Source organism: Oryctolagus cuniculus, chromosome 7 (assembly GCF_964237555.1).
Source record: "Oryctolagus cuniculus chromosome 7, mOryCun1.1, whole genome shotgun sequence".
NCBI classification, from domain to species: domain Eukaryota; kingdom Metazoa; phylum Chordata; class Mammalia; order Lagomorpha; family Leporidae; genus Oryctolagus; species Oryctolagus cuniculus.
The window spans coordinates 5029381-5050625 of NC_091438.1; the positions used below are offsets into that span (position 1 = coordinate 5029381).

The 21245-nt window shown below is 48.4% G+C and overlaps 1 protein-coding gene across 4 annotated transcripts in view; it reads right to left on the minus strand.

The window, feature by feature from the left end:
* Positions 1-21245, minus strand: part of ASTN1 (astrotactin 1) — a 338979-nt gene that overhangs the window by 12324 nt on the left and 305410 nt on the right. For all 4 annotated transcript variants that reach the window (XM_070077167.1, XM_070077166.1, XM_051858230.2 and 1 more), the window contains 4 exons: positions 17465-17598; positions 13852-14003; positions 12693-12828; positions 5821-5921 (listed from right to left, as the gene is read on the minus strand). In XM_070077167.1, the coding sequence (XP_069933268.1) occupies positions 5821-5921; positions 12693-12828; positions 13852-14003; positions 17465-17598 (523 nt within the window). The remainder of the gene's footprint in view (positions 1-5820; positions 5922-12692; positions 12829-13851; positions 14004-17464; positions 17599-21245) is intronic.

The following is a 21245-nucleotide window of genomic DNA, read 5'->3' on the forward strand; positions in this document are numbered from 1 at the left end:
ATCAGCCCCTGTGCAAGTCTCCTAAGAACAAAACACTCAAACCCCAGTAGGTGCCTCAGTGCCCACACCAGCAGACAGGATGCTATGTTCAGAAGATCTAGCCTGGGTCATGAATGTTTCTGGCCCCTGCTGTCTCCACTGAGAAATTTAAAGATTTCATTTCATTATAGCATCTCAGGAATTATCTAACTCAGAGATGCAGGTACATGCAGCCATCTTTGCACCTAGTTTTCAGCTGCATGGACATCTTGAGTTCTCCAAGGCTGATGCCTCTTTGCCTGCTCTTTAACATGCATTATGTTTAAAAACAGGTAAAATGCAGCCAATACAAACAGCCAGCCTACACAGCCGCATCACAGAAAGAAGCTTCATTAGTAGAAGGAAATGAAATAAAGGGACAAGGACAGAACCGAGGCTCTGAGACTAAGGGTATGGTCAAGAACAGGCACCATGGCATCAAGTAGAATAGGGCTCCACCACAGTATCTGGTGGTCCTGGACAAGTTGCCCAACTTCTCTGGGTCTCTAGTATAATTATCTCTTCAATAATGACTAATAAATATTGCCCTCCAAGATTACCGTGAGCACAAAGTGATATTAAATATAAAACCTTTCTTTGGCACAGTGTCTGCATGCAGCAAGCTTGCATTTACTCATTCATACAACGGGATTTTAATTGGGTGCTCACCGTGTGCCTGGCATTTTCTTTGGCCCTGGGGCTACACCAGTGAGAGACGCTGATAAAAATAACAACAACTGCAACAACAACAAACACTCTCACCCTTTTGGCACATCTAGTGGCCAAAGTGGAAAGACACAGTCATGTCAGCAATACACATGAAAAAGTGAAATGCACCACGTGGCAGAGTGGAGAAATAAAACAGGAGAATGAAAGTTGGGAGGAGAGCACGGGGCGCCGCACGTTTAAGCACGGCAGTCACGACAGATCTCATTGAAAAGCTGACACCGAGCCAAGACTTGGAAGATGAACTCACAAGGAGCTGCAACAGCAGCACCCGGCTCCCAGGCTATCAGACAGCACATCTGCAGACAGCAAACGGGCCAGTGTGTCTGGGTAAGGAGGGGGCAGGACAATAGTAGATACTGTTCTCTTTCACTATTTTCAGTCCTTTATTGAATCCTGCTGTTCCCAGTACCATGACAGAGTGAGAAAAAGTCCAAGGGAATGGGGGACATCATCTGAGTTAAATGGGAGCAGCCACTCTGGGGACAGACATGAGCTTCCTCATCACCCAGTGGTGTCTAATTAAGAATCCTGGGATGCATCTATGAGTATACGCTTCATTGACGGCTTGCCTGGCACTCTAACAAAGGCCCCCAGGATACAGGCTCCAATTCAGCACCTTCACTATGCCTCACACCGAAGGGCTTGATGACGCAATTCCACACGGGTGTCTGAAGACAGCCAGTCCCAATCGACCTTATCTGTTTGTTCTCAGCACTGTCAATACAGCAAGGTCCCTTCCCACGCCCTTCACCTAACTCGTCACCTCTCCATCAGCTACTCTTTGCCTCCCCAGCATCAGTAGTTCTCAGACTTGTGTCCACCAGAATCACCTGGGAGGTTTGCAAAACAAACATTGCTAAGGTCCTACTGCAGCTCCTGACTCTGCATGACTCAGACGGAGCAGGAGAGCCGGCATTTCTGACAACTTCCCAGGCGATGCTGGCAGGGACAACCCAGGGACCTCACCTGGAGGACCACCCTTCTCCACTAACTTCTTCTCTCAAAACTCCATCACTGTCTCTGGGACCAGCATTGTTACAAGGCAAGTAACCCTCCCTTCACCCTTTACCAGGGGATACATTTCTCTTTCCCTTCACATCCCTGTGTTGGCTGACGTCTTCTCCAGGTCAGAGAGATCCTTCTCCCAGTCCCAGAAGAGAAGACTGCCTGCATCTCTCTCTCTCTCTCTCTCTCTCTCTCTCTCTCTCTCTGTGTGTGTGTGTGTGTGTGTGCCTGTGTGTGTGAAAATCCTCCCACTTTCAAAACCCATATGTCTCTGGTTATTTTCTCCTATTCATTTACTGACCATTTGTCTACATCCGTTGAAGAATCTGGCTTCTGGTCACCTCCATTTCTCATTTCCACTGTAGGTGACTTCACTCCCCATGTGAGAACATCTTAGTCTACAGACTGTCAACCAGCAAAGCCAACCATCATCCCTGGGAGCTGCTCCGCTTTGAACTAGTAAATCTTAATATCACCAACCACGAGCACAAGCTCCTTTCACAGCTTCCAGACTTCTTCCTGCTACTTCACGTGCTCTCCAGTGATGTGAACCCGAGTGCTTCAGCTCCTCCATTCACTCCGCCCTGCATCTATTTCCTTCTCTGCCTGACCTAATCCACACTTCCCATTGCTGGTGTCCTGCATTAGCTTGCTCCCTCTTTGGCCCCTTCTCTGCCTCCCCAGGTTGCTGGGGTCTTCTAGGAGAAATTAAAAGCAGTTGAACTGGGAGAACCAGGCTGTGTTCTCTCAGCATCTGTGCATGCCTCTCTGTACATACAGCGTCTTCACAACACACCCTAAGGCTCTTCTTCCTCTCACGCTGCACATCCAATGCACTGGCAAATCCTTTTGGTTCTTCCATCAAAATAATTTCTAATTAGACTGTCTCTTATCACCTCTATCATAGTCATCCTAGTCTAAAACAACGTTGTTTCTCCTCTGAGTTTCCGTAACCTCCTGATTTGTCTCCTCAGTCCTCATCAGACTCCTCCCCACTCCCAGTCTGTGCTCCACACAGCAGTCAGGATAATCTGCAAATCGTGGGTCTCATCATGCCACTCTTATACTCAGAGTTCTTCAGGAAGTCCCATCCCAGTCCCAGGCAGACGCCAGGGTCCTACTGACCACCAGGCCCAATGGCAGGGCCCCAGAGCCTCCCCCTCCCCCTCTTTTCTTCAAACATGCCAAGAATCTCTGTGCTGCTGCTCTTCCATCAGGAATCATCTTCCTCTAGGTGGCTTCCTCCTTCACCTTCCTCCCAAAGCATTCTAGTTAAAAGTCTCTCTTTGGACTTCCTATGCTGCGTCCTTAATTATTTTTTTCATAACATATATAATCATCATCACCTGAAGTATTATATATATATATATATAATTGTTTTTTCTGTGGTTGTCTCACACCCACGCTAAAATATAAGCTCCGTGAGGCAACGTTTTGCTCCTAATACCTAGGTATTTAGGAAGGGCTTAATATTTTGTTGAATGAATAAATTCATGAAATATGGTTACACTTGCAAAATTCTGGAAAACAATCTGAGTCTAATTATTTCAGTTTCTGTAGCATCTAACACCAAGGCCCAGTAACTGACCATGGAAGGGCAAATGAAGGGACGGACGAACAGCTGTGTTTGGCGTCGGGGCAGGAGGACGGAGGCTGCGGAGAGGTGGAGGAGGATCAGCCTTTCCTGAAGAAAGATCTGAGAAGAGCTCTTGGAAGATTCAACTCTCAACCTAGACACGAGCCAAGAGGGTTGATCCCATTATAGACACAAGCGTTCCCCTGCAGGGGGAGGCTGGCTCCAGGAAAACACTGGTAGAAAGTCAGTTACTCAGTGACTTCAGTGTCACTGGTCACAGAAAGTAACTTGTTTAGGAAAAAGGCTCACATAAAGGATAGAGTTGCTTCCAGCTAAATTACTGCAAACTGAAGTCATGCTTCGGGTCACTTGAAAGATAATTCCCATTTGTTATTAGATTTAGGCTCATAACCAGCTAAATTATATTTGGGATCACCATCTGGATTTGAAGGAGGCAAGCATATAGTTTTTTTGGTAGAACTGCTAGAACTGTATTAATTTGCAAGGATACCCTCAATTAGTCGGACTCATTAGTCTCCAGATGTGCCCTGTGCAGCCTCCTTCCTGGCTGTAGCACACACGGACCTAACAGCCGGCCTTCACTCTCTCAGCACTAGACTGGTTCTCGTCCTCCCAGCCGGTCCACTGGGATCTCAGAAACTCTCCTTCGTCAGGAAGCACGAGCAGGCAGAGCACATCTTAACACACTCTGCGGGGCTAGAGCTGGCCCTATGCGGAGAGCAGAGCAGTGACCGGCCCCTGGCAAATTTCCCCACATTGGCCACTCTTTGTCCCAAAGCTGCTTTCTATCCATCCACAGGGCAGGCAGCATCAAGCCACGTCCCTCCACCTGCTAGTCACCTCCCTGGTGTTGCACCAGCTTGCTGCCACCTCAACAAGCAACTCCAAAGTCTCCCACAACCTGCAAGGACCCTGGCAAGTCTCCAAAGCAGAAAAATAGAGACAGCGTCTCATCATTTGCTCCCTTCTGGCTTGCAGCAAGGAATCAACAGACGATAGAGTAAGGTTGCTGCTTCACCTGGTCCAACGGTCTCTCACCTAGGGGTGTTCAAGCCCAGGCTCTGCTTTCATCACCAGGGAGCTGCAGAGCCCTTCAAAAGTCATAGCAAGGGGCCGGCACTGTGGCATAGCAGGTAAAGCCACTGCCTGCAGTGCCAGCATCGATGCCACATGGGCGCCGGTTCAAGACCCGGCTGTTCCACTTCTGATGCAGCTCTCTGCTTTGGCCAGGGAAAGCAGTGAAAGATGACCCAATTCCTTGGGCCCCTGCACCTGCATGGGAGGCCTGGAAGAAGCTCCTGGCTCCTGGCTTTGGATCAGCCCAGGTCAAGCCATTGCGGGCATTTAGGGAGTGAACCAGTGGATGGAAGACTTCTCTGTCCCTCTCTTTGTCTGTAACTCTACCTCTCAAATAAATAAAATCTTTTTGTAAAAAAGAAAGTCACCATGCTTTTAAGACACAGATTAAAAGTGGAAATCTCTTCAGCAGCTGTGCAGTGGTTTCAATCAAAATTAGTGCACTGTTCCTCTGTGATTTTGCATTATCTCGGTGCTACCACTTGGGTGCTCCAGGACTGCTTCATCTGGTCGATCTGATACAAGCAGAGTCAGCAGCCACAGATAAGGTGACCTGAGGGGTATCAGTGAATCATCTTGGCCACAACATTGCCCTTACTGAAGCTTGCACAACCAAAACTACCAGTAGCAGTAAAGGCCTCTGTTAATATGCAACTGTTATCAGTTCAATCCTACAGAACAGACCTTCGTGGCTGATCACATTGCTTTATTAGTGTTGGAGTCCTGTCAAAGTGGTGGCCAGGCTGGTGCGATCCTGGCTGTGGAGGGGACATGAAAACCTCAGAGCAAGGGCTGATGTCAAGGCCAGCCAGGGAGCCTCATGGGGCAACAGCGGTCACCCTGCTGTGCACTGGCTGTTGCCAGAAGACAAACTCTTCCTCATCACCCAGGTCTAATGTTGCAGGGGCTTGTACGGAAGAGGGGGACTTGTTTACCAAGGAGCTTCAAAATACAGAATTGAAGATTCTGATGCAGTTTCACACGGGAGAGCGTGATAACAGCAATTAATTCCAAACCCAGAGCCTTGCAGGTAAGCTTTCAGATGCATGGAAACCTACGGAGAGAGTCAGTTTCCCATTGGCATGGTCACAGGCACTCCATCAAGTACCTAAGGACTGGTGTGTGGCCATGTACGCTAGGGAGCTTCATCAGCGTCTCCCACAGGCTCCTTGACTTATGGACAACGGGGAACAAAGGACGCGATGGAGACTTCTGCGGGAGGGCACAGGGTGCATAGTGTGTCTAGAGAAGCAGTGCTGACCCCCTTGGTCATGGATTCTTCTCCACTGAACTCCAGGTCGGTTCATTTGACTGCTCTGGTCCCTCTTTCTTCATGGCAACGGAAGTCTCCCGGGTGTCCCTCCGCAGACTCTGCTAAGCTCAGCGTCTCTTACCTTGAGCCTTGACATCATCCACCACAGGGCAAGGCGTCTTCACAATCACATCACTGGGCCTGGAGCGCCGTCCTGTGTTGTCCACGCCCCAGAGGGTGAACCTGGCGGGGAAGTGGGGGGACAGCATTACCAGAGGGAACGTGGCTGGCGGCTGGGGCTCTGTGGTTTGGCCAGCACCGGCTCTGCCCAGATGCGCAGGCCCCAGCCCTGGCTGCTTTTGTCATCCTGAGGCCTACCTCAGGCCTTCACCCAATCAGAAAGCTGAAGTCTGGAGCCTCTTGCCACTTCCTGGTAGGGGTTAGGCTGCCACCTGCTGTCTTGGGTGTAACAGCTGGAAGCAAGCATCATGGCACGGGGCACTGGTCCCCAGAGCAGCAAGACTCCAAGACCAGCAGCCTCAGTATCAGCTGGCAACAGGGGAGCAGAAGAAAGTCTCTAGCCCCACCTGGACCTCCTGGGTCAGAAACTCCAGGGATGGGGACCATCTTAACTAAGCCTCTCATGTGGCTCTGATGCCAGCCAGACTTTGCCAAATACCAAGGCTGAGGTGCAAGGCCTTCGGAAGCCACGTGGAGTTATGGTTAACTCCGTGAGCTTCGGGCCCCCTTCTCTGCAGAACAGAGATGAGTACAAGAATCCTTAGAAGTCACTGCAAAGATGAAATGAGATAGCAATGTACAGAAAGGCCTAGAGTACAAGATGATTGATGACCTCACGTACAGCACGTCAGGTCTCTTTGGTTTGTCCTGTGTCCACTCAACACCTTTATACAACGGGCTGAGGGCCACCTCCCCTTCCTAAGGTCCAAAGCAAAGCACCCAGAGGGGAGAGGCTCTGGGCCTGTGTGTGGCTGGACGCTGCACTGCCCATGCTCAGCCTACACTGTTCCATAGCATGCTGCCCACCACAACCCGGGACCCACAGTGCATCCCTGTGACGACCCAGATCTAACAACCCTTCCAGGAGGAGGATGAAAACCTGGCTATCAAGAGCTGAACATAAGATTTTCCCTGCGGTGATGGAGCTGGACGCAGAAGAAACAGAAAAACTCCATGTCTCCTTGGAGGGAAGTGTGACATCAGCACGAGATGAGCCGAGGTTTCTGCCCAGGGCCTCTCGCAATGCAGCCAGTTGGCCGGAGGAGCATCATGAACACTGCCTGTCTTGTCCCTTTTGTTCTCGTGCTGCCACAAGAGGCTGCGTCTATCAGCCAACACGGATTTTCTTTCCTCTTGGCAGCGACACAGGAAGGAAGGGGGTGGGGGAAGGAGGATACCCCACATCTGAGTGGCCCAGGGAACTGAGCAGCAGGCTGGTGAAACAGAAAAGAAATGGAAATTGCTCTGTGATTAAACCAAGGGGTATGTGATCCTTTCAAAAGGGGAAGACAGTATCCTGTCCACCAGGCCCTCTGCACGTGGTGGCTGGCCTGGGGCACGGGCCTGGCCCTGGGACCCGGATCTCAAAGTTGGGCTCTTGCTCTTACTTCAACACCTGCCCTTCCTAACAGAGTTTGCCGCTGGGCTAATGTCTGGGTCACTGCTGAGGCCCAGATGCCACCTGCCCCCTCCCCTGTAGGTCTGTCTCTGCTTTGTTTTCCTGGCTGCTCTCCAGTGCTCTGAGCATGGCCTTGGAAGTGCAGGTCAGAGCTTCAATCTTGCTAGCCACCAACAGGCCGCACAAGGCTACCTGCCGCTATGTTTATCGTCACTGGGCTTAGAGTGTCCATGGCTTGGTTCCAGCCACTTCCGTTTGTTGCCTATCATTACTCAGTCCCTCACCCTTTGTTTCTAGCAATTCCCCTGGACTATGACCTGAAGGGTCCTAAGGCTCAGTTAATGAGTTGACTGTCCAATGGACATGGCCTCCCTCAAGGCCTGGGGCAACACCCATCTCCAATCCCCTGTCCCCACACGGGTCCCACCACTCCGGTCTGCTCTGCTTTGCATCCTGTATTGTGAAAAGTGCCAGTCAAACTCTACAGGATCCTGTCCATGTCTACATTAATTCTCCCAGTACTCTGATGGGAGAGTTGATGTAAAGTTTAGACTCTACACTCCTGCTGTTTTAATACTGTGCTGATTCTCAATGTGAAACAGGCATTGAGGGGAAGAAAATGCTTCACACAACCTTGCAAGATGAGAGGGCCACTTCGGAGCCAACCTGGCCCCCTCGGCACTGGGGGGATACTCAGAGGGCAGCTGGCTCGTCTCCCTGCTGCAGCCTGAGTGTACTTCCCGCACTTGCCTGTGGAGAGCCCATGGGCCATCATTGCAGAGACGGACTTTGCTGTTTCTCATTAACATTATTGTGTCTGGCAAGGAACACTCACAGGACAGAGACAGGCAGAAAAGAAAGTGCTTGGGGCCAGTGCTGTGGTGTAGTGGGTAAAGCCACCTCCTGCGGTGCTGGCATCCCATATGGGCACCAGTTCAAGACCCGGTTGCTCCACTTCAGATCCAGCTCTCTGCTATGGCCTGGGAAAGCAGTGGAAGATGGCTCAAGTCCTTGGGCTCCTGCACCCACATGGGAGACCTGGAAGAAGCTCCTGGCTCCTGGTTTCGGATCAGTGCAGTTGCAGCTGTGTGGCCCTCTGGGGAGTGAACCAGTGGATGGAAGACCTCTCTCTCTGTCTCTGTCTCTCTCTGGCTCTGCATTTCTCTCTCTCTCTCTGCCTCTCCCTCTCCCTCTCTCTGTGTGTAACTGTGACTTTCAAGTAAAATAAATACATCTTAAAGAAAAGAGAAGAAAAGAGAGGAAAAGAGCAGAAAAGAGAAGAGAAGAGAAGAGAAGAAAAAGAAAAAGAAAAAGAAAAAGAAAAAGAAAAAGAAAAAGAAAAAGAAAAAGAAAAAGAAAAAGAAAAAGAAAAAGAAAAAGTGCTGTTCCGGATCCAGAGGGCTCAGGTTGAAGTGCACTTACTGCTTCGAAAAAAAGCCTCTGGACCCCTTCCACGGCCACTAGGGGGCAGCTCAGCCCCTAGTTACAGACTTGGTGATGACGCTGCTCAGAGCATGTGTCCAGGGGACTCCTCACAGACCAGCTCTGGCTCCAGGGCTTTTTTTGAGGGGGGGGGGGGGAGAAAGAGAAGAGATAGCGTCCATCTGCTAGTTCATTCTCAAATGCTTGCAAGGCTTGGGGTTGGGGTGAGACTAAAACCAGGAGCTGGGCACCGAATCCGGGTCTCGCACATGGGTAGCAGAGATCCAGCTGCTTGAACCATCACCACTGTGTTCAGGTGCAGTTAGGACCAGAGCTGTAAATCACACCCAAGCGCTCAGAGGTGGGGCTCAGGCATCTTAACAGGTGTCCTAACCACTCAGCTGAACACCCAACGCAGGGCTCGCGATTTGATGGGTATGAGGAGCCCTCAGGCTCCTGGCAGGGGTGGCTGCTGGGTCAGCCACTTCCCCGTTCCCCCAGCGATGGCGGTTCCTGTGGCTCCCTTTGTTGAATGACCTGCTTGCTGCCACCTGTCCAGAAAGGTGGTGGCTGCCCTGGGTGTATGTGTTGAGTCTGGAAGGCAGGCAGGTCTCCCCCCCCCCAACATTTTGTGAAATGAAGATGTTGGAACAAACTCTAAGATCCCTCTCACCAAGAGTTCTCAGTAGTTTGGGGCAGGGACCTTTCTCAGGAAAACTTCTTTCAACACATGAAGTAAAATCAGAGGATGGCAAAGGCACTGCTGCCTCCACCAACCAGCTCTGCGCTGCAGCGTGATGGAGACAGACCCTGGAGTGGCCAGGAGGAAAATGCAGTGTGTGAACAAAACACAGGCCTGATCCATCCCTCCCCAAACTGGCCGGGTGACTCAGGGCAAGTTACTCAGCACCCACAACATGGGAAAGATAACAGGAAGCCCACTCTTGTTAAAATGGAGGCTTCCATTTTAGTCTTGCTGTGGTCACTTGGTGCTTAGAAACTCAGCTAGGCTTGGGGCCAGGTGGTCTCAACTCCTCCTCCAGGGGCTTGCTACACAGCATGAGCTGGACCCTTCCACAGAGACAAGCGCTCCCAGGCCCGCCCCCATGGCCCTCTTCCTGTGATCTGCAGTGCCACCTAGTGGAAGCTAGCCGTTCTCTGGCTCAGCCACAGCCGCTGTCTCCAACTTCCCCAATAATCAACCTTGATGGAAGTTCGTGTTTTACAAGACATAGGAGCGGAATACTGGAAGAACAGCAAGACCAGCAGGCTGGGAGGAGGCACTGGCCTCAGCTCTTTGATCAGCAAACATAGCCAAGTCAGGGCAAGGTGAGGAGGGTCACTGGTTGGGTTCTGGTTGGCAGATCTAAAAGGCAGCCATGCCAGACTCATGCTCAGAGGAACACTGAAATTCTGGCCCAGCAGCTGTGACCTGGTGACAGGAATTATTGAGGGCTTATTATAAATGATAATACAAGTTTCACTGAGAGTGAAATATTTTACGGCAGGTCAGGTGGCGGTCTGTGTTTCCAAATCTTTGTTCACTTAACCTGCTCCTCTCCCGAGGAAGGGCTGTGATAGCCAAATAACAGGAGACCTGATGAGGTTCATGGCCCCATCACACAAAGAGTAGACGACATTCGTTGGCTTGGCATCATCGCCTGCGTCTCTATATACGTTCCAAATGCTCTGGCACATGGCTTGTCTTTATGTCTTTCACTTTCATTGTTAAAGGCCCACAGATACCTCTCTCAACTCCCTATATGAAAGATATTCAGTCTAAGCATCTAAGTTCACCTTGTAGTCAGTGCCACTCAGATTTCGAGTGCTTTTTATCCTTGAACTTGCTAACTGTAGGCATAGGAATGATTTATTCCGGAAACCTTGCCTCTGCTCTCATGACCTCATCTGTAAACTGTTAAATGTTTTTCATGCTGGTGGTGTCAGAGGTCTCAGACTACATCACTATGGATTCTGCCTTAGCCCCCCAAATTTTTCCATCATGACTTAGATTCTGTCACTCTCTCCCCTCTTTTGGCATCTTTTATGTCTCTGCTTCACAAATATTTCACCATTGTTCACAGACCAAAGGGAAAATGGGAGAACAGTTCAGAGAGAATAGGAAATGCCATGATATAGTTCACTGTATTTTCTTTGAAGAAAAGTGCTGACCATTTCTAAACTCTATAACTGATTTCAAGGCCACCAGACCTAGCTTTCTAACGCAGAGTTAATGGTATTCTACTCCTTTCCTCGAAAAATATTAATAATCTGCCTTGACTTACAGCATTCACTGTTTTTCCAGTCTCACCCCCTTCCAACATCCCTCTGTGTGGTGAAATCCCGTACAACCCAGTTTAGATGACGCCTGCTCTAGCTAGAGTTCAGCACTTTCTTTGTTTCTTCTACAGAATATCCCTTAGTCTTCTAGTAACATCTATTCCATGTTGCCTTATGTTAAAATTGTTTATCGATCTGTCTCTGTGCTGCAGACTTGTTCGGGGATTAGACTGCCCTTCTTTGCGAGCGGCCGAGCACTCAGGAAGGTTCTCTGTGATGCTGACCAGGATAAGATTTCAGAGTCTTGAAATCTGTTTCTGTAATTCTCTCGCAATTCAGGAAAAGTCCAAGATCAAGGTGCGGGCAGGGTTGGATCCAGAAGGAAGCTCTGAGAATCCATGCCACGCTTCTCTCCTAGTTTCTGGTTGCTGCCAGTGATCCTTGTTCTTTGCTTTGTAGATTCAGCACACCAGTTCTAACTCCGTCTCCACGTGTCTTCATGGCGGGTTTTCTTTCTTTCTTTTTTAAATTAAAAAGGTTTTAACAAATACATAAGATGTCCATGGTCATGGGGTGCTATGTGATGTTTTGATGCATGTGTGCATTGTGCAATATTCAAACAGAGTAAGTATATGAGTTTCCTCAAACATTGGACATTTCTTTATGATTAAAACATTCACAATTGCTCCTTCTTGTTTTTATATAGTGCAATAATATTGTCTATAGTCCCCTATTTGTCGCTCCCCCTCTTCGTGGAGGAACGACACAAGACCCTGCGCTGTTCTTTTGTCTTCTCGGCCCTCCCCGGGTTTGCTGCTGGTTCTTCCCGGGTTGGCTACTGTCCCTTCCACCTCCGTGGAAGGGCGGTTCCCCCTGGCCACTTTCCCCACTTCCGCGGGGGAGCGGCACACCGCCGGCCGGCTCTCTCGGGGGCTGCACAGGTGTTCCTTCAGATGTTCCCCTTAGATGTTCCTGGTGCATGCCGTCTCTCTCCTCCTTTATAGTCCTCCTCCGCCAATCCCAACTCTGCTACCCACATGCCGAGTACGCTGCTCTCCTCCAATCAGGAGCAGGATCAGCTCCTGGAGGTCAGCACTCAAGTTGGCAAGAGGCAGCTGCGTAGAAGCTGTTTTCTCCTCTCCCAGCGCCATATTGTGGGAGAGCAGATGCATAGAATAAGTCTTAATTCCAGTAACTCAGTCCAGTCCAGGTTGCTCCCCACACTATTCTGCAATAGAACCCCAGAACATTAATCTTCTGACAAGTAGCAAAATTGAGCCAGCAGGGGCCAGTGTTGTGGCACCGTGGATTAAGCCACAACTCTGACACTGACATCCCATATTAGAGCTATGGTTCTGGTCCCTACAGCTCCTCTTCCAATCCAGCTCCTTGCCAATGTGCCTGGGAAAGCAGTAAAAGATGGGCCAAGTACTTGGATCCCTGCCACCCATGTAGGAAACTGGAGTGGAATTGTAGGTTCCTAGTTACAGCCTGGCCCAGTCTTTGCTATTGCAGACATTAGGAGAGTGAACCAGCAGATGGAACATCTCTCTCTCTTTCTGTCTTTCAAATAAATAAAATAAATTTTATGAAGTGGGGGTGTAGGGGAGCCAGCAGATAAAACCTTGTTCCTTCCAGGCTAGGGCATTGCTAATCAGCTGTGTGCTACTCACATGTAAATGGTGTCAGGTTCCAGGCACCGTATGATGAGAGAGATGGTGCTGAGTTGCTTGTCTGGCACCTGCGACGGCATAGCACACGGAGACTTTGCCCCAGAGATGATGTCGTCCACAAAGCTCAGCACCGTTTCTGCCCATAGGGGAAGGAATGGAAAAGGCGTGAGAGAAAACGACGGGTGCAAGGAGGAGATGGGATCAATTCAGTGAGGACTTAACGTTAGCACTGCTTCATAAATTCCTAGCAGACGAAGGAGACCTGGAAGGCAGGTCTTTCTGTTGCATATCCAGCTGTTCAGTTTGTAGCCATTTATCTAAAGTTAGTCCAAAAACAGCCATGGCAAGACATACACACCACCTCTGCCAGCTCTTTGATGGCGTGTTCGTCCCCTGGACTGAGAACAGCTATGTTGGTCAGTGGTCATTGTTGTGGCCCAGCAGTGCCGTGTGCAGATCAGGACGAGGGCTCAGAAGCTGCAGTAGACAGCTGTGTGTGCAGGCCAGCAGCAACTGCCTCTGAGACTCGGTGATACGTTCACCAGACGCTCTTTGCCCTGACTGCTGGCAACCACGTCTCACGTTTAAGTTTTAGGGATTATGTATGTTGACCTTTCCCTATGGATAGACAGTGAAATACTGAGGCATGGAACATTTGTCACGGGGTGTTTCCACTCCTTACAGGCCGGACTGGACAAAAGCAGAGTTTGCTTTAGGACAAGACATGGGGCTAGAGCATCTGTTTGCACATGCCTTTGCCTGGAGGGGGGTTATTAGTCAAGGAATTTTTTTTCTGTAATCATGGCAGTGGTTAGCAGAGAATTGTTTCCTAATTGTGGGCTAGGATAACGAGTGTACTGTGCTGTTGTTTCTCTGTGAGTGTGCCTAGAGGCAATGAAATGGACACCTCTTTTATAAACAAAAAGAAAAGCAAAATCAAAACAAGACTTTGTCAAATGCTCACCATGCAAAAAACTCTTAAATGAACAAGATGGCTGCTCTTCGAAGGAGACCACAGTGCCTTGCCCCTGCCTGGATCCTCCTGCATTGCCGTGGGAGCAAAGCCACGAGGCAGGCAGGGCATTTGGGGGGCTTTTTTGGATTATTTTATTTTTACCACTTTGGAGCACGACTTGTCCATGACATGGGGGACACTCACCTGTCTCCACTTTGGAGTGGTCCATCCTGTCAGTGACTTTCTCTTGACGGATGAGGTAATCAACAATCTGCACCCCAATTGGTGGCTCCGAGTGTCCCCACTCCAGGACCACGAGGGTGCTGCTGGGCTCGTGAACCATGGAGAGTCTCAGCCTGGTGTAAACAGAAGGGAACAGGAAATGGGGACCCAGTTGAGACTTGCACTGGTCCCTGACCACCTTGCACTTGTTAATCAGTTGCTAAAGTGATCACTTTGAGGTCCTGTCTCTCCCACCACATAGTAAGGTTCTTGAAGACCTTTGGAATCTATGCTTTATGCAACCAAGTACCTGTTACCGATTAGGAACTCAACAGATATCTGTAAATAAATAGATAGATGAGCCAAAGGTGAATGAATGTCTGCCTATCACATGGGGTAAAGGATGGAGATTCCGGGGTAATATTCCTTTATATGACTTGAAGATATAACCTAGGGAATCTCTTTTGAAAAATATTATGAGACTGTGTGATGTCCATACAAAGGCCTTCTGATGGAGTGTCCAGGAAACCTTGCATCGGCAAGGCCACAGTTTGGTTGCCATAACGTAAACAACATCTTTCCTGGTGGAGGAAACACTGGAACATTTTCCCTCTTGCTATGGTTGTTAATGTATCTTCCCCAGGCTATCTACTGGCTGGACTTTGAAACAGACTCAATTGGAAGCAACTCCCATAGACGGTTTCACTGGTCTAAAGAAAACAACCATAATTCAAGTTCTTCTTGAAATGATGTCCTGGCCCTGCTCATTCAGGTTCTGATTCCACTGTCTGTCTTTGCTTTTGAGTTTCTACGAATATTGCTTCTTTCAACTCGTGATCTCCCCAGTCTCTAGAAGTTAGCCTTTTCGACCACTAACTCGCCTTGCCGACTCATCTCTCTCGTACCTTGTAGAAACTTCATAGTCATTATTGGCATTCACTGGTACAAATCTCCTAACTGTTCAAGTGGTTTCAATTTGCTGCCTTGTCTGACTTCATGTATGTGTCTCAGGTTTCCTTCTTGATTCCAATCCCCTGTTTCTTCCTAGACCACTGGATTCCGGGAATGTTCCCAGTTCATGTTCACTCCAGCCTCACTGCCTTATTAATTTTCCTGCCATTCACCCTATTCTTAGTTCCCAGATCTCATGACCAACCATAATACTGGCCATCCTACCCTCCACTTGGCTCCTGAGTGCCTGTCATTGGTCTCAAGGATCACTGGGCAACAAGCTATGAATGGATCACACTAAACAATCTGCAATGTTCAAATTTAATTCCACAAATGTTTATGAGGCACCTATTACTGGTAAGGATATGCTCAGTGCTATGATACAGGAGCCTACTCCACCCCTTTCTTCTGTGGAACTCAGAGCAAAATGGAAATGCACCATTGTACATATGCAACCATAATCACGTGTGATAAAAACTTCAACGAGAATTCATGGGAGGCTGTGGGAACAATTGTAAGGAGTTCAACAGTGAGAAAATAACACAAAACACATGTTCTGCTGGTGGCTTATTATGAGGGAGTGCATAGTTTGCATATGACATTAGGATGGAATAGACCCAAAACAGTGCGGATATTGACAAATTCATTAATTAGAGTCATATGCAGAGTGCTATTTTGAAGAAAAAGCATTAGGAAGCCTAAATAAGTAAGTAAGCCTTTCTGAGAACTCAAATTCTGTGAAAATATGGACTAAGGCCTACCTCTACCAAGAATACTGTGTGTATTATTTACATGGACTTGTGTAAAATTAGGGAGCATTTCTATTTCCTACCGCCAAGTAAAATGCAAGAGCCTAAAGTCTGCTACTGAAAGTCAGCAGGATTAACAAAAACGTGAAGTCCTTCATAGACATTTCCTGTTTATGAAAATTCAGCCCACTTTTATCTTTAGCCCTGACATTTAGCAAGTGTAAGTTTCAAGGTGAAATCATTCCTTGGACATAATGGCCAGAGCCTGCACCCACCTGACAACTCTTTGGAAGCTTCAGGATTCTACTTCAAAGGTAGAATCTGAGTAGAATCTACTTCCTTACCTGGTGGAATAGACTAACAGCACAAGATTCTCCTGGTAGTTCCCAATGAACCAGCTTCTCTTTGGCTCAAGAGGTTCAGATCATGACTACAAAGAGCAAGAAGCCATTGACTAGTGTGTACTAAACCACCTACAAAGCAAAGGCAGGCTATAGACAGGAGACCACACTGGCTTGTAGTAACTCGCCACTAGTGTGTCCTGTTCTTCTTGTTCAGTCCTAGCTCTGAAACGACCATTGGCACCTCCATGAAGCAGGCCAAGGGCCAGCCTTTCTGGCTGGCTTCCTCCTGCAGCCTCTTGCTGCTGCACACACTCAGCCTTGCAGTTACCACAAGTCCTGATCCTTGGGCTTTCTCTGCCTTGCCTGCCCATGGAGTCACGCCCTTCCAGTTTGTCCTACTGGAACTCTTTATCAGATAGACAGTATATTTCTGTGATTCTGCTCCCAAGGCAGACGTCAAAGTGGAGACCAAGAGAGCTCTTGCCTCAGATCCCAGCTCCTGAGGATCTTTGCAGCCGTGTCTTTCTAGCTTGCCCTTGAGTGACTGGAAATAGGACATGTTCAATATTTCAGCACTTCATCCTCTTGCCTCCTCAAATGCAGACATCCCTGATGTCAATCTGACGCCCTCTGCCCTTCACAGTTGACACCTGTTCCACAACATTCTTCCTCAGGTTGTGCTCCATCAACTCATCTGTCTGAAGTTGATTGAAAGCTTATCTCTAACACTAACTTTTAGCAGCACTCCACACCATCTTTCTCTGTGCACTGAACATCTCCGTAGAACGACCCCATCGTAACTCCAAGGCCATCCTAGACGGGATGCCTTCTCCTCCAATCTGTGTATCCATTGACGCTTCTTTTCTCAATGGTAGCCTATTCATCTTCCCAGCTAAGCCTTTAAGTCCATCTTCAGATTCCTTTTCAGCCTCACTCCAATAGTCACTGTCACCGAGCCCTGTAGGTTCTACCCCCAGTTATCTCTATTCTATCCTCTCCATACTGTGATGGCTAAGAACATAGCCTCGTAGCCATGGCTCAGCTTCTTGCTGTATGATTTTGGAAAAATTAATCTACTTGAAGCCATATCCTTGTCTGGAAAATGGGATGTGTTAGCATTACACAGCTGCTCCACAAATTGCTGTTGCCCAGTAAGAATTTGACAGGAGACAGTGTTGTTGATCTATCTCAGATTTCATTGTAGCTCTCCGACTTCCTCCAGTGCTTTTTGCTCTATTACCTTTTCTTCACCTTCAAAGGGAAGTTCAAATGCCACCTCATCCATGAAGTCATTGTGCAAATCCTGCCTTGGCCATTCCTTCTTCATGCTTTCTTTAAATGTCAACTACTTTTACCTACTTCTACTATAACCCTTTGTCTGCCTGCCTCTCTAGGTAGATTAAAGTTTCCCTAAGGCAGGCACAATGCCATGTTCTTTTCTTTGTTACCCCATGCCTAATCTAGTGCTTTGCAACTCATAGACACTCAATATCTTTTTGCAGAATGACACTGAGGCACACATGCGTGAGAGGCAGAAAAGGGGAACCGTACACAGGCTGGGGGAGAGGCGCACAGGTAGGGAGTCCATCAGCTCCAAAGGCGGTGGAGTCACATCGACACCAGTCCTCGATGACATCTCCAGTCCCTGAGCACCAGAGAGAGCTCATGGTGGCCTCTTGCAGGAGCTGCGTAAGAGCAGAGAAAAGAGTGAGTGTCGGGAAGCCAGGCTCAAGTCATCAGAATCCAAGGACAGAATTCCAAAGCTCTGCAGGGCCCAAAATTACTTGCAGTCACAAGGTTGTCATCACTTCACTATTTTTGGTCTAAAATCTCACTCCCAGAGATTGTTTCCGGGGTGCCCCTCTCCCTTTTGTTTAACAGTTCATCCTTGTGGTTTAGGGCTGTTACCTTAGACGCAACTCACATTCCACCTTCCAACTCCTTCATATTCCATTCCATTATTCCCACTTTGGGTTCAAGAAACAGTGACCACTTCACCACGTATCTTGTGGGCCGGCTGCCTTCTCCACTCTTCCCTCCGCCCGAGCCACTTAGCCCTTCCTCTGAGTTTCTCTGGCATCCTTAACTGCCTCCTCCCTCCCTTCTTTTCACCCCTTCAACGTGCCTTGCATCCCTCTTAGGATACTTTTGCAATCTGCCTTGGGTTCTCATTATGCATTAGGCATATCTCAGTTGACCATAAATAAGAGAGACCATGTGGTACAAAGACCAAGCCACCCTCTGGAGCAGTTTACCTTGGGCAATAAGCCCATCTTTGCTAAGCCATGTGACCTTGGACAAGTTATGTCAACGCAAGTTCTTTGAGGTGGGCATCTGGCACAGTGGTTTACACATCACTTGGGATGCTTGCACCCTGTGTCAGAGGGCCTGGGTTCAAATTCCAGCTCTGCTCCTGATTCCAGCCTCCTGCCAATGCCTTGGGAGGCAGCAAACTGGGTCTCTGGCGTTCGTGTGGGAGACTTGGATTAAGTTCATTGTTCCTGACTTTGGCCTGGCTCAGCCCTACCTTTTGTGGGGATTTGGGGAATGAACCAGAAGATGGGAGATATCTCCCATTCTTGTCTCTGTCTCTCTTTCAACCAAATAAAAATAAACAAAAATTTTTAAAAAGATAGCATTTTCCAAATGGGGGTTAGGAAAATTAAATGCAATTTTTGTATATAGTTTATATAGTTTATGTAAAATATATTGCATATGAAATATAATATATGCATGCTTTATATATTTTTATAAAATATACATTTATATTTAACATAAATATATGAAAGCATGTTATATATAAATATGTGTTTATATAATATTGTAGGTGTTATATATAAAACTAAGTTATATATGTGACATATTTCTAGTATCCTGTACAAATTTACCTCCAATAAATGCCAGAGGTTTTATTATTGTCTTTGAACTGCAAGGGTGAGTCCTTAGTAGAGCTCTATGCCCACCTTGAACTTAGCACCTTTCTTTTCATGCAGTGCTGTCACAGAGATGGTTTCTGATTACACTAAGGACCAGAGGATAAAGTTAGAGCCCTGAGGTAGCAGAACTTGCAACAGGGGTAAAACCTTCGTGAGGAAGTGGGTCCTGGTGACATGTCTAAACCTAAAGCCAACATGCTCTGTTCCATTCTTTCAGAATTTGGCAAAGCCTACATCAGGTTAAACAATTGGAATAAGAGTCCATACCAACCCCCTCCAGGTTTGGTGGCCTCCAGGGAGTGGGAACAATTTTTTTTAAAGAATAATTATTTATTTGAATGGCAGAGAGAGAGAGAGAGAGAGGGAGGGAGGGAGGGAGAGAGATAGATTCCATCTGCAGTTTTACCATCAAAAAAGCTACAACAGCAAGGGTTGGGCCACAGTGGAGCCAGGAGTCAGGAGCCAGGAACTAGGAAGTGCACGTGGGTCTTGAGCCATCTTCTGTTGCCTTCCCAGGCACATTAGCAAGGAGATGGGTCAGACGCAGAGCAGCTGGGACTGGCTGAACAGGCGTTCCCATACGGATGCAGGCAACACAAGCTGCGGCTTACCTTGCTGAGCCACAGCACTGGCCCCAGATGCTAACACTCTGGTAGTTATCAAGACTTACAGTGGGGGCGAGCAAGCTCACAGAGGTCCAGTGCCTTGCTCGGGTCGTAAGCGAATGGAGCAGTGGCAGCACCTGGGGTCTGCACAATCCCCTGGGCTTCCCAGGACTTCCCAGGCTCTCTCCACGAGATGCTCCACATTAATGCTGTGCCCACCACCCCCAGCAGGAAGCAGGTACACACAGCAGTCACTAACTTTATCTTTCCCTGGCTGAGCCAAATTCAAATCAAAAGCTGCATGGTTGAAACCTAGGAAAAGAGGAGCTGGTGCTGTGGTGCAGCAGGTTAAAGCCCTGGCCTGCAGCACCGGCATCCCATATGGGCGCCAGTTCTAGTCCTGGCTGGTCCATTTCTGATCCAGCTCTCTGCTATGGCCTGGGAAAGCAGTAGAAGGTGGCCCAAGTCCTTGGGCCCCTGCACCCATGTGGGAGACCCGGAAGAAGCTCCTGGCTCCCGGCTTCGGATCAGCGCAGCTCTGGCCATTGTGGCCATCTGGGGAGCAAACCAGCGGATGGAAGACCTCTCTGTCTCTACCACTCTCTGTAACTCTTTCAAATAAACAAAATAAATCTTAAAAAAAAAAAAAAAAAAAAAAAAAAAAAAAAAAAAAAAAAACTAGGAAAAGAGCCTTACAGGGCCCTCACTAGACAATTATTTGCCAGGTACCTGCAAGAAGGGAACATTTCCTGTGTTGAGTATTCAGGATGCATATAAGAATGCATGAGACACAGATGGCTCCTATTTCCACAAATCTTAAAGCCAGATATAAACAGACATTAAAAATCATGAAAATAATCAAATAACCACCATGTCGGCAAGAGTGAGTTTCTGTGAGTGTCTGTGGCGGCAGGAGGGGTAGGGAGGAGTGGGCCACCTCCCGGACAGATTTGGGAAGGGCTCCCTGAGGAGGCACATCTTTACCTGGCCTCTGTGGCACAGACCAAAGAGTATCTGGTCACTAAGAAGACTAGTGTTCCAAACAGTAACGAGTGACGTTAAGAAGACTTCCAGGATGAGCACTGCTCCCTGCAGCACCTGTGTTCCCTACTAGAGTGCCCTGACTTGTAATTCCAGCTCTGCTTCCCGGCCAATGTCCTGCCAGGGAGCACTCTGGAAGGGAGTGGTGATGGTTCAAGTAGCTGAGTCCTTGTCGGCTTCATGGGCAACTTGGACGGTGGCAGACAGACATTTGACTGGTGAAACAGCAGACAGACTCTCTCTCCTCTCTCTCTCTCTCCCCTCTCTCTCTCTCTCTCTCTCTCTCTCCCCTCTATCTCCATTTCAAACAAATAAAAACTTGACAAAAATAGGAAGAGCTCATCCCAGAGGAAACTTGACTTCTAAAATAGACCAAAATCAGGCTGGTCTGTCTGTAAGAGACTACAGACATGTGGGCGAAGTGATGTTGAGCCCATGAGTGAGAGGGAGGCAGGGCTGGGTTACCGAGGGTCTATGGACCACGGCAAGGTGGGGGTCACGTGGAGAGCAGCGGTCAGCCATCAGCAACAGGCTCTGTGTCTCAGTCCAGTGGAGGTGAGGACGAGGAAGGCAAGCACCTGAAAGGCCATCTCTTCCCAGCTTTGACTTTTCACCCTCAGTTCACACCCAGCCCTGACAGCGCCTGCTCGCTGAATCCTGGGCCACAGGTTTCTGCAGAGTGTGTTGAGGACAAGACAAGAGTGGGAGTCCTGCTGGAAAGGAACAGTAAAGGAAACTGCATTTTTCTTG